Source organism: Lepus europaeus, chromosome 15, assembly GCF_033115175.1.
Source record: "Lepus europaeus isolate LE1 chromosome 15, mLepTim1.pri, whole genome shotgun sequence".
NCBI classification, from domain to species: domain Eukaryota; kingdom Metazoa; phylum Chordata; class Mammalia; order Lagomorpha; family Leporidae; genus Lepus; species Lepus europaeus.
The window spans coordinates 33,342,726-33,356,181 of NC_084841.1; the positions used below are offsets into that span (position 1 = coordinate 33,342,726).

Here is a 13,456-nt window from a genome sequence, read left to right on the forward strand (position 1 = left end):
GATGCCATGCCAGAAGTCCCAGGCCCTGCCTTTCTTCATCTCTCTTCTGGAGTCTCAGATCAGAAGAGTTCTGGAAGGCTCTCCCTGCTTGGCCATTTACCTGCAGGGGTCTGGGATCTGCTGCCGCTCTCCCTGCTGGATCGTTCGCCGCCTGTGGCTCACGTTAGCAATGGGCATCTTCTGGCCCAGTGTGACACTGACCAGCTTCAGGAGGAGAACAAACAGCTCTGGATATACATCAGTGATGAGGATGCCTGTTGCGACCACTTCATACATAGCACAGGCTACCTGAGGGGAGAAAGGACCTCTTAGCCAGGTAGCCCCTTTCCTCAAAGGCCATCTTCTCTCAGTGGTTGCTTTCCAAGTTAACCACCCCCAGGGTAAAAACACATAGAAAAGAGAGGGCTTATTTGCCTGGAAACTTCTCAACCCAGACTGTGTTTCCTTCTCAGGACTGCCATGTTGGTACCATGACCGTCAGCAGGCACTGGTCATATAAGATGAAATGTTGTCTGTATTGGGGCTTTTCAACAAAAGACGGTATTTTGGATTCTTGCATACTACTTTGGAAATACATATATGTCATTTTCTTTGAGGCTGACTCAAAATTTACTTCTAAAAATGATCAGCTACAGATAAAATCACTGCCATATTTGTCCAACATAAATTAGAATAGAGTTAAAGTGAGGGTACAGGAGGGGGAATAAATGTGATTATTGCAGCACCAAGTTCCAGATGGGCACAGATCATGGAACAGGGTAGGGTTCCAGGCAAGGACAGGTGGTACAACTCACTGAGATTGCTTCTATCCCGGCGATGTCATCTTCTAACCCGATCCCCAGTTTTTCTATCAAGGTTTGCATGAGCTTACCACTGGAGGCTGGGTTTTCTGCCAGTGCCTTCCACAATATCTTTGTATCCCTAGGGTGGTAAGGCAGGAAGTTGATAGATAAGGCATGGCTGCTTGAACTGTGAGCATTTCCATCTGACTCAATCTGAATCACTAAAAACTATGTTATGACTCATCACAACTTCAAGGGCAAATGGACCTGCTGTCATGCTTGGGGAAAATAAAGATGATTTATTTAACAATTCAGAATCCTGGTCTTGGATTACTGAGTTTTCTTAAGGTCTGTCAAGATGGAAACCTCTCACATGGGTGCATTCTAGGCAGCCATAGTGGGGAGAAATACTCACTTTCTAATATTCACTTATTCCTATGGTACATTTTAAAAAAAATCTCATTATCTCTCAATAAAAAACATTTAAACATTTGGTAAAATATGCTGCAAGCATCCATTTGTAAAATTGTTTTTCAGGTGAGATATTTTCAACCTTTGTTTGCTATTTTTCTCTCAAATAATGAGTTTATCCCCAGTGGCTTGTAGGTTGGCCTTTGCTGGGAGAAGGGACCAGTTCCACTGGACACTACCTGTCGAAGGGCAGAGGCTTCTTTAACAGGTGGACAGTGACTGCATCCATGTGAAAGCTGGCTATCTGGGAGATGGCTTCGAGCATGAACTGGAAACTTTCCTCCTTTTGTCTGAGGATGGGCATGTGATGGTAAATTGTGCCCAGGACCTCCATCAGCTATAAAGAAAAAGCCAAATCAAACATTAAGTTGCCATTTTCCCTCTACATGAACATCTCAGGGACGGTATCATTGATATGTTGTAGGTAAGTGGTTGATGAATTATAAATTATAAACAATGTTAAAGATAATAGTTGATTCTACTTGTGGCCTCTGTCTTACTCAGGAAGACTATTGGTCAACGGAGTATTTATTCTTAATTCAACTGAACATTTAGTGAAAGGGTGCATTATGCTAGCTGCTGCCTGAACACTGTGAGGAATTTACCAAAGATGGCAAAGACATATCCCTCCTGCAAAAGGAGTGATTTTGTGTTTGTACCTCAAGGACTGTTCTCAAGTCAGTGTATTGCAAATGGTAACAACAAGGACATAGAACTGACAAGGGAATCCAGAAGGAACTGAGTTATTTTGGCATTTGTTCTAGATCTTAAAGTATCTGTAGCAACTCCTAAGGGCAAAATTGAGATGGTGAAGAAGGGCATCTTTGTCAGAGAGGATGCAGGTAAAGATGTAAAATCAAAAAACCACAAGGATAGGCAGAGCACAGTTATTTTTAGGGCAGCACAACTATCCTGCATGATTTTGTATTGTGGATACATGTCATTCTATGTTTGTCAAAACTCAGATTGTACAAGAATAAGCTGTAAGCCCTGAGCTTCAGGCTTGTGCTGAAGTCCAACTATGGACTTTGGGATGATAGTGACATGTCAACATAGGCTCATTGATTGTGACAAATGTACAATTTGGCATGGGATCTTGATAGTGGGGGAGACTGTGTATGTATAGGGGCAGGAGGAGAGAACTCTGCTTCATTTTTTCTTTAACCTTAAGTTTCTCTAAAGAGTTAAACTTTTTTTTTTTTCTATTTTCTTAAAAAAAAAAACTATGGCAGCATGGGTAGTAAAAAAAAGAAAATCAAGATTTCTGGAGTAAAAGAACAGAGAGAATGAGGATGATGAAAGGAAGGTGACTGATAGAAAAGATGAAATCAGATCCCTGAGGGCACTGAAGTCCTCTTTCTAATGTTGGGCGTTACAGTGTGGTTGGGAAGGGATGGTATACATTTAGACTTTTGACATGGGCAAAGGCATGTATCTACACTAAAATAACAGCTTTAAATAGATATTTCTCTTATTTATTTTAAGCAGACTTTTAAATTAGACATTTGTTTAAGGAAAACATTGAATTACAATTTCTTAATCATAAGTGTCCACTAAATATAATTACCAAGAGTCTCATTTCAGTGATCCTTGGAGAGGATTTAAAATCTTATTGCGAACCTTACCTCTTGTGTGAGGAACTCCTTCTTATATGCTAAACACAGAAAATGCATGGGCATTCCATAGTTATTATCCTGGATTCTTTCCTGTCAATTCCAGTACCTACTACCCAGAGTAGGCTTAGTAGCTCTTAAAAGAATCATTTGAAAAGACTTGTTGGAAAGTAATTAGCACAGAGGCAATTTCTGATGCCTTTACATAAGATCTATACTTCACAGGATTTAAAAATTGATAGGAATTAACTTTGGGCAATGAGAATGTGAACTTCTTTCTCTTATTCACCTTGAGATGCCTCCATTTAGTTAAAGATTTTTTTTCTTCCTTTTTAATCTTCGAATAGCTTGTACTCTGTCCCTGATTTTAGGAGAGAGAATAGAGGTTAGCTCCATTTGGAGCTCTTTTATTTGTATTATTTTTTTAAAAAAATTTTTTGACAGGCAGAGTGGACAGTGAGAGAGAGAGAGACAGAAAGGTCTTCCTTTACCGTTGGTTCACCCTCCAATGGCTGCTGTGGCCGGTGCACTGTGCTGCTCCGAAGCCAGGAGCCAGGTGCTTCTCCTGGTCTCCCAGGCGGGTGCAGGGCCCAAGCACTTGGGCCATCCTCCACTGCACTCCCGGGCCACAACAGAGAGCTGGCCTGGAAGAGGGGCAACTGGGACAGAATCCGGCACCCCGACTGGGACCTGAACCCGGTGTGCCGGCACTGCAGGCGGAGGATTAGCCTATTGAGCCGCGTGGGCACCGGCTCATTTGCAGCTCTTAATCAAACTTCCTGAATTTAAATTTTGTTCCTCTGCCTGATGCTCCAGTGAGAAGGAGAGATTGAGGACTTTCTCTGCCCCACGTAGCCTTGCTTACCAGACAATAAACCCTATGGTGTGTCTGAAAGAAAAGACTGAAGAGTTGCAGGGGGATTAGAAAATCTCATGGCCCTTGAAGGGCATCTCAAAGGCATCCACATGGTCAATCTCATTCTCACATATCTAATAACCCAGTTTGCCATAACCAAATGGTATTGGTTTAGAGCTGCTTCCTCGAGCGAGAGTGGGGCTGCCTGTAAAGTTTCTGAGCAGGGACTGGCCAGGCAGTTGAGACAGGCATTCAACAGAAGCCTTGTTACCCTACAACGCAGGTCTCTGCTGAGGCCTCTTGAGTTGTGAGTGTTCTTGCCTGTTGCCTCTCAGAGGACCAACTGAGAAGTGGTGACCAGCTTGGCATTGCAGAAGGGCTACAGTTGTACTCCACTACAAATGTGGCTGTCAGTTCACCTGGTCTTCCAGGGCAGCTCCCTGCTCCTTCAGGACGGTGATCATCCAAATGCCACAGGCCTTCGTACACATGGGGTTGAGGTTCTCCAAACCATCCAGCGTTTCCTCCAGGAACATCTGAATTTCTTCACTTGGGATGAATTTACTGACAATCTGAGAATGCCCCCAGAGAGACTGATGTTATCAAACAGTGCCCTTTATATCTGGACACCTACAACAGGCTGCTATTGTTTATTTTAAGATGTTAGCAATCGCCGGATTCCCCAAATAGTTAGCATATGACTGAAGCTGAAGAAATACTAAATACTAAAATACTAAAATACGACTTAGATGTGACCTTCTAGTCCTACATAAATTTGTCCCTGAAGCTGCCTTTTTATCATTCTGCACTTATTGAATCCCAAGCCTGCTGAGGCAATTTCTTCTCTAAATCCAAACTGATACCATATTGCATAAAGGAAAAATGATACATATCAAGCGATTTTATACTGTAAAGTACTTTCACATACATTTCATATATCATAGAAATATGTCTGGTGAAGAATAGCTAAGCCTTGAGAATTCAGGAAAATCTGTCATCATGTACTAAGTGGGTTGCCGAATGCTCTCGTGGCTGACAGTATCTGTGTGGAGCATGGACTACTATGATACTTGTTTTTCACTCCTTTGTTCTTCAATATTAAGAGCAATAAACAAGAGGTCAAGAACATATAAACTTTGCAATTTGGTCTCCAGGTCCAAGAGAGCTCTACAGTGTTTTTGCTTGATAGCTATATGTGAATATGAACGTGTATGTCCATGTATGTGCATTAATGTGAAGGGGTTGGGGAGGCAGGTAAAGGATTAGCAGTTTGAATGCATTCCAGGACCATTGTTTGGGGCTTTCTCTAAGCAACATGGTAATGACCACGAGCTTATAGATATCAGAGTATTCCTATTCACAACTGACTTTACCCTTGCATGAAGTGTTCTGATGATGTTTAGATGAGAAGAGCTCCTTTCTATGAGTAGTTGCATGCCTGCCATTTTTTGAATCACGTGATTCCAAGCTCAAAAGACTGTCAAGACTACTGCTGCTGTTCTGTGTCATGCCAAATGCTTGTCTGGTGTCCATTCTCCATCTATTTCACTATCACGTTGGAATGGACAGTGAGTTAGGAGGAAAGGAAGGAATGGAACCTATTTTAGAGCACTTATTATGTATCAGATACTTTTTTAGGCATATGCCATATTCTTCTCTCTGTTCCCAAAAATGCTTCTTTCTTATATTTTGACCAATTTCTTGTTGCCTCTGCTGCTGCCATCTTGGTCTATGAAGTAGCATCAACCAGTTTTAAGCTTGAAATCAGTTTCCTCTAAACTGATTTCATTAGTTTTGTTTTTATCAGTATATAGTCTAGTCTTCTCACAGCAGCCAGTGACCCATTCAGAAGTATGTTTTGTGTTTCTCTTTTCAGAACCGCTGATAGCCCATAAGGGGACTTTGCAAACTGGGAAAATGTGCCCTGTTCTCACAATACTTCACTTTTCTGTGTACATGTACTGTCATAATCTGCCATGTGCTCTCAAAAATCACAATTCTGTTGTATCTTTTACTGTCATCCAGGGAAAATTGCTATAATGTCCACATTTGAATGGTTTTGCCTTCGTACATTTCCCAACAGGCACATTTGTACTTAGTGGTCCTGGCTCTTCAGCTCAAAACTTTCTGTTTCAATGGGAGTAGAAAACATGGTGTGTAAAGAGGCCTTGAAGGTCCCTGAATCAGTCTCTGACTCTCTCTTGAATCTCATTTCCCACCACTTTCTCCACCTCAGGACCCTGCCATGTGCTCCTTCCCCTCTGCTTGGAACAGTCTTTCTTACAGAGAGAGTGGCTTTCTCTAGAGGATTACCTCTCCCTTACTTGATTCTCTTTTTCAGTTATCACCTGATGTTATGTTAGTTGTCTGACTCCCTTTGCTAGGATGCAAGCTCAGTAAAAGCAGGATTTCTTTTTCTACTCTTAAAGCCTAGAATAGAACCTGGTGTATATGGTAGGTGCTCAGTAGAAAGTAGATGAATGAATCCGCGATTGAATGATAGTTGGATTGATCAGTCAATCCTCACAATGACTCTGAGAGGTAAGCCATGATCTTTATTTTCAAAAATACTCTGGATTTCAAAAAGGGCACACAGAGCACATGTGACTGACTCCAAAGCTCTTGTTCCTTCCATTCCATCCCACTCCATTCTATACCCCGAAGGACGGCAACTTAGTTCACAAGATATCCCACAGAATGAAGCAACCAATAAAAGGTGTTGGCTAGGCATCTGTACCCAAAGTATATAAGTGATAGGACGAAAGGTCTTTTAGCTTGAATGTCTAAACTGTGACCTTCCTTGGTAGTAAAGGGCATTTAATTTATGTATCTGGAAATCAACCCAGAACCATCCTTACCTCCCGCGGCCAGTCATCCACATTTTTTACCTTAGCTATTTTAGAAGAAATCTTGATCTGAACTTGTACATCACCACATTCCAGCCCTTCTGGTAAACCCTGCAGCCTCTCAGCTTCTAGGTGAATGCCTAAGAATCAACAGAGGGAAAACTGCATAGGAGTTCCATTTGCCCAAGGTCACACAGTAAGTGAAAATAGGAGAGTCAGAGTTTGAACCCTGGTCTGCCTGAGACAAATGCCCATCATGCTCTACCCATCCTATTAAGCTGCCAACTTCTCTGGAGTCCCATTCTTCAGGGCTACCTTGAAGGAAATTGAAAAGTAATTATTGTATTAGAAGTCTATATCTGAAACTACAGAAGTAAACAATAACTATTCTCTGACATTTGCATATATGGTAACTATGGAAAATAACATGAACCATTCTGTGGGAGAAAGTCTAGCTCAATGGACTACACATGTGCTTAAGAGCCAGCTACCCCTAGGCTCAAAGTCTGGCCATGCTCCTGTCAGTGGCCCAAGTAACTGGTAAATCTCTTAATTTCAGATTTCTCACCACAAACTGATTGAGCAACATCCATCAGTATTAATGGGTATTTAATTTAGTTCCACACTAGTTACATGTGCCTAGTGTTTAATAACATTTGTTCTTTCTCTTTCCCTACCATGCTTAATTGACCAATCAAGACAAAATGTGAGTTATGAAGTATGGGATTTCCTGTTAGCAATGTGTTGGAGGACCTGAATTTTTTTGGTTTTGGAAAAATAAAGTAGCCTGAAAGAAGAATAGATCCAACAATAATAGAATTCAAATTCCATTCAAATTCCTTTCTTCCTGTGAATTTACCTTTTGGCACATTTCTTCTCTTAATGAAATGATTTCTTAGTTCTCACTTCCTTAATTCTCCCCTGCCCCCAACCCTCAAGTGTGGTGAAATTATATATCCATAGTGAATAATCCAAAGGGCTTTCACACCTACTCTGATTCTGTTGAATAGTTTTCTCTTCTTGATTGACTACCACCCTTTCTTGCCCCCTCAACCGAATCCCATGTTTTGGTTTTAACACGCTTTTCATGTGTAAGTATTAGATTGCAATACCTCTGTGCCCCTAGCATCAGAACAGTGCCAGACACATTGAAAAGCATTCAGTGAGTATTTTGAGTAACTGAGAGGATGATGAGGTTGAATGCAGGCATGAGACATCATTAAATCTAGACCAAGTGTTCCTGGCTGCACCTGGTCTCCACAGAACTGTGCACATGCAGCCCTTCATTAGGGCTGTCCTCAGCGAGCACCTGCTGCCTTACTCTGGACAGGAGGCCTTGACTGTGGGCTTCAGCCTAAGATTGAAGTTTTTAGATTCCTTCTATTTTACAATATTGACAGCTATGTGTTTGTACTTGGTGAACAGGAGGAGGTCCTGCTCTGTAAGCTGGAAAATCCTCCACCAAGTCCTTTCTATTACTGAACATTGCAAGTCACTTAGCACCATAATAATAGTGCAATTTTCTCCTGAAGAAAATCATGGGACACCGGAAGCATTACCAATTTGCCCAGTTGCTCAGTGATTTAAATTAAAGACTCTAAAAGCATTTTACCTATTTTTATAATTCTCTAAAATGCTTTGGAGTTATTTTTGCTTTTAAAAAAACCCAAGAAAATAGAATCACCAAGAGGAAAAATGACTCATTTCAGATTCAAGAGGGAGACACATTATGTGAAATAATTAATGTATTAGAATGGAGAAATGGTAAACTGGGTTTGTGGGGTGTACGTGTGTGTGAAAGATTTGTGGGTCAGGGGAGAAGGAGAGAGGGAAGAATCACCAGAGGTGAAGAAGGAGAGACACAGATGCACAAAGAACAAAACTGAGAGCAAAAGAAAACAGGTCTCTCTCTCTTTTTTTTTAATTGCAGGTTTCCCACCTTTCCCTCACCTTTTATATAGAACAGACCAATAGTTGAACTGGCAGCAGCCTGACGGATGGTGGGCAGCATATCACAGGAGTGAGGAGCCAGGAGCCCAAGGAGTGAACCGATTCTGAAGTTCTCTGGGGCCTGCAGGAGGGACAAGCATGTGATGGGGTGGATAGAGGATATCTGAGGACATTTGCAACACTTGATCTTCAGTCTCTCATTTTCTCTCTGCGGGTTCTTTAAGATGAATCGAATCTTGAATTTTCCTCTAAAAAGGCCTGATTCTTTAAGGACTATGGAAAAATAAGCAAGCAAGCTCCCAACGACAGCCAACGAGTCTAATTCTAGTGTGCTTGTCATGCTCTGGAGTTAGGAGACCCCACTCAGGGGGGTCTTCTTGAGAACACTTCATTCTGGGACCCCAGACCCATCCAGGTAGGGGTGTTGGATCCCACAGGCTTCAGCGATCTCTTTTGTTCACAAAGATGGAATCTATTTATTCTAGGGGATTCCTTACCTCAATATCACTTGTTAGCACTTTTGCAGTGATCTGGAAGGCTCTTTCTCTTTCCCACTCTTTTGGTGAAACGAGCCACATTCGGAGCAGCTATTGATAAAAGGAATAAATGGCCTTGCCTTAGTATCCTTCATATTCATTTCGTCTCATTCTGTCTCCCACTTTCTCTCTTTCTCCACTTACTTGTCTCCCTTCATATTCTGTAGCATGACGCTCAGGTACCACCCTCTCCCCCAACAGCTTCTAAACAGACTGGCCCTATGTATTGTAATGGGTGGGTCAGGGTGGCTGTTGTCCTGGGAAGAAGATGAGTTGGGTTTGGAGTGACATATGAAAGGGCAAATGAGGGCGTGTCGTTGGGATCACTGTGAGTGACAGCCGTACTCACGTTGAACATTTCTTGGCAGTCCTCTGCATCCACGTTATCCCACATCATGGTCTTCAGCAGTTTTCCTAGAGCATCCATGGATCGTTCATAGAGAAACTGAAATCAAATGCGAGCCTCAGGCTGAGGCAAGGGAGTTAAGTCCCTCTACAGTTGGTTTTTCTACTCGGGCCTCACTGACACTTACATTAATGTGTTCCTTGTCCTTGTCTGTCTCACCCTCATTTTTGAGGTCTTCCAGAGGTGGCAGGGGCAGCAGCCTCCGAATGTTCTCCTCAAGAATATTGAGATTATCATTTAGTGAGAGCTGAGGTTTCAGCTTACTGAAACGAGAATCACAGGAAGGGATAGAGACTGCGGTTACAAATAAAACATGCTCAGTGGAGTTCCTAAGAATGGCCAACCCAACACGAACATGTGCTAAGTATGGGACATTTTCTGAAAGGTTAAGGTAAGGAGGGAGGTGGTGACAGGAGCAGGAAGAGTGTGGGGACATAGAGTCAGATTGCACTGAGGAGCATGGTCAGTGTGCCCCAGTTCTAATTTATTAGAGCAGTGCGCAAATGACAACTCACTTTGCAGTATTTATCACACTTATTAAATGAATTGTTATCACATTAGCTGCTTGTTTTCTCTATCTGTGTGTGTGTGTGTGTGTGTGTGTGTGTGTGTGAGAGAGAGAGAGAGAGAGAGAGAGAGAGAGAGGGAGGGAGGGAGAAACCTCTCAGGTAGTTTCTGAATTTGGGGCAGTGAGTTTCATCAATTTTTTGTCTTCTCTTATTCTACGTGATGCCACATTTACTATAGTTTTGAGTGCATATGTGAAAAAAATGATATGGAAACTTCTTTCCTCCTTCCCTTTCCTACTTTCTATCTTTCATACTCAGTCCAGGTCTCCTTACTGCTGGCAAGGGCCCAGGTGCTTCAGTCGTTATCTGTGACCTCTCAGGGTTTGCATTAGTAGGGAGCTCGTGTAGGAAGTTGAAGTGGAGCCAAGACTCAAACCCAGGTACGTTAATAGAAGATGAGGTGTCCCAAGCAGCATCTTAAACACAGAGCCAAATGCCCAACCTGGATGGACACTGTAAAAAAATGTAATTCAGAAAATCTCAAGTGCTGATGAAGATGTGGAGAAATTTGAATACTTGTGCATGGTTGGTGGGATATAAAATGATGTCACTGCAATAGAAAACAACTCAGTGTTTCCTAAAAAAAATTAAATAGAATTACTGTATGATACAACAATCCCGCTTTTCAGTATATACTTGAAAGAATTGAAAGCAGGGTCCTGAAGAGTTATTTGTGCATGCATGTTCATAGCAATATTATTCATTTTAGCTAAAAGCTGGAAGCTAGCCAAGCATTCATTGGTATGGAAAACAAAATGTGGTGGATGCATACAATGGAATATTATTCAGCCTTAAAAAGGAAGAAAACAGGCTATAACATAGAAGAGACTTGAGGACATTATACTGAGTGAAACAAGTCATCACAAAAATACAAATACTGTGTTTTGTATTTTGATTTTTACCTATATGAGGAACCTGGAGTAGACAAACCCACAGCGCCAGAAAATAGAATGATGGTTCCCAGGGGCCAGGGGGAGGAGAGAATGGGGAACTGTGTTCAATGAGTATGCAGTTTGTTTTGCAAGGTGAAGAATTCTGGAGATAGGTTGCATAACATTGTGGATGTACTTAACTCTCTCAAACTGGACATTTAAAGATGACCAAGATGATGAATTTTGTGTTGTGTATTTTATAACGAAACAGACAAAACATGCGAAAATGATATCCACAAGGAAATTATAACTTGGAAATACTTAACACGAGGTGAGAAAAGACAAGAGGAAAAGTCCTATTCAGATTAGGATCTGAGCTCTGTGATAAAAATAGAGGTGTGTTTGACAAAACAGAGATAATGGGTAATTATTAAATTTATTTCTATACTTTGTAATTTTTAACAGTAAATTTCCATTTCTTTTACCGCAGGATGGAAAATATGATTTTAAAACTTGCTTCTAATTGGTTTCTTCTTCAGGTTTGTTACTGCTAACCAACTAGCATATGATTCACACTTTCCTAACTTGTTCATCAGAAGATTAAAATTTGCCTATAGGTCAAGATCCAGGAAGAGAAATTTCATTTTGCACAGAATTGTCAGTCCTTTTACATCAATAAATCTGATTCTGGTGAGTATTTTTTAGTCCCCTTCAGTCATTAAATGGTCAATCCTTTAATTCTTTGACTCTGGGAGAAGAAAAAAAAACCCCATATTTAAAAGCTCTCTTAGTGAACTGTATTTGCTTTTGGGAGAATGTACTGCAGTATACACTGATAGATGTCAGTTGATCAGGAAGACTCATGGGGAGGAAATATTTTCTCAAGGAGAACAACAAAAATTTTCTACCTTAAGTATCTGATGGCGATTAAGGCTTTCCACCGAATAGGGCTCGCTAAGGAATCCAAGGGCTCATCCCTAATGAAGTCCTGCAGCACAGACAAGGAAGTGACATGTTTCAGTAAGGCTGTATGGAGTTCCCAGATGCAGCAATCAGAAATATGGCAGAGATCTAATACGTGGCACTGGTGAGTTTTATCCATTTTTCAGTAGACAGCTCTCCACTGTTGAAATACCCATGGCCTTTTTCTTTTCATCTGTGTAACTCACCAGCATGCGACCAATTAGCAGCTCCTTGTAGGAAAACTGGAACCGCTGGTCCTCAGCATCTTGGACAGCAATGCCAATCTCAGTGATGCTTCTTGTGAAACTCATTTGCAGATCCATATCCTAAAGCGAAAGGGGTCACAGTGCAAACCAAGGTCTCAGGTACCATACCTGTGTCCACAAATATGTGGTTAGGGTTGAAACACATGCCAAGACAGAAGTAAAAACCATTGCTCTTTTTGCCATCCCTACCACAGCCTATGATCGAAGTTGCAGGGAAGTTGGGAAACAAAATCATTCTTTCCCTGCACCACTGACTATAGATTGACGTTTTTCTAGAGCAATAGATTCCAAACTTTTTGTCTCAAATAGTCTTCAGTTTCACCCAGTACTTATATGTTCAACTGCTTTTAATAGACAACTGAAATAATAGTCTAATAATACTTACTGTTGCTATATACAATGTGCTCTTCTGTTTTGCCTTTTATTTTATTTAATGAAAAACATTTGGAGGGCTGCCACCTATTAAATTGATTGTATAATCCTGTTGTGGGTTGTAGCGCATAGTTTGAAAAACTGTAAACCTCTGAGTTTATAGCTCACCTTCTAAACCACCTGGAACCAGAATATAATCCTTTGTTCTGTCCTAGATTAGGCTCTTGGATCCTGCTTCAAAACTGGATTAATGAGTTACATATTGTAATCCTTTCCACTAGAATCAAATCATCAGAAGATCTGTTCTTGGCATATTTTAAGGGAGTAAGCATGATCTATGTATTTATCTCTGTTTATCTATCTGTCTATCTATCTATCTATCTATCACCCTCATCATTTTTGCCTCTCATACCTTGTTCATCACAGACATGCCGAGAACCTAAAAAATTGAAGATAAAAGCAAATACTCAGTGAACAGCAGTCAGACATTTCCAGCCCCAAATGACCCACCCGTCAAGCTGAGAGACAACAATGAGACTCTAACAGGCACTCAGATATGAGATGCTGGCGTGGCACACACCAGTTGACCTGTGCTGCAGTGCTGGCTGCTCTCCTCCATTATTAAAGTGAGGCCTTGTACACTGCCAAATTCTTTCCCCAGATAAATCACAAGTAAGCTGAAGAAAGCAGGATAAAGACTGCAAGCCTTTGATTTTTCAGGCTTCTGAACCAATTTAAAGAGGCTCTAACAGACTTTGGTAAAGAAAAAGGGCCAAGGCTCTTGGGCAAAGAGTAGTGAAAAATCATAAAATTGAAATCTTGGGGCAGCCAACTCTACATCTGAGAGTACAGTGGGTTCTGCTATAATACTGGTGTTGGAAATGCAAATTTATTCCCATGAAATAGATATATTAGTGAATTTTTTAGCATGTGCATGTGCAGTTTTATATGTGA

General features: G+C 41.2%; 1 protein-coding gene across 1 annotated transcript in view; it reads right to left on the bottom strand.

Moving 5' to 3' along the window:
- MROH2B (maestro heat like repeat family member 2B) overlaps positions 1-13,456 on the bottom strand; it is a 62,338-nt gene that overhangs the window by 9,079 nt on the left and 39,803 nt on the right. The window contains exons 22-33 of the mRNA XM_062212011.1: positions 12,915-12,941; positions 12,071-12,190; positions 11,810-11,889; positions 9,588-9,723; positions 9,404-9,499; positions 9,016-9,105; positions 8,519-8,639; positions 6,611-6,708; positions 4,142-4,294; positions 1,433-1,590; positions 795-921; positions 101-288 (exon numbers count right to left, since the gene is read on the bottom strand). Of these exons, the coding sequence (XP_062067995.1) occupies positions 101-288; positions 795-921; positions 1,433-1,590; positions 4,142-4,294; positions 6,611-6,708; positions 8,519-8,639; positions 9,016-9,105; positions 9,404-9,499; positions 9,588-9,723; positions 11,810-11,889; positions 12,071-12,190; positions 12,915-12,941 (1,394 nt within the window). The remainder of the gene's footprint in view (positions 1-100; positions 289-794; positions 922-1,432; positions 1,591-4,141; positions 4,295-6,610; positions 6,709-8,518; positions 8,640-9,015; positions 9,106-9,403; positions 9,500-9,587; positions 9,724-11,809; positions 11,890-12,070; positions 12,191-12,914; positions 12,942-13,456) is intronic.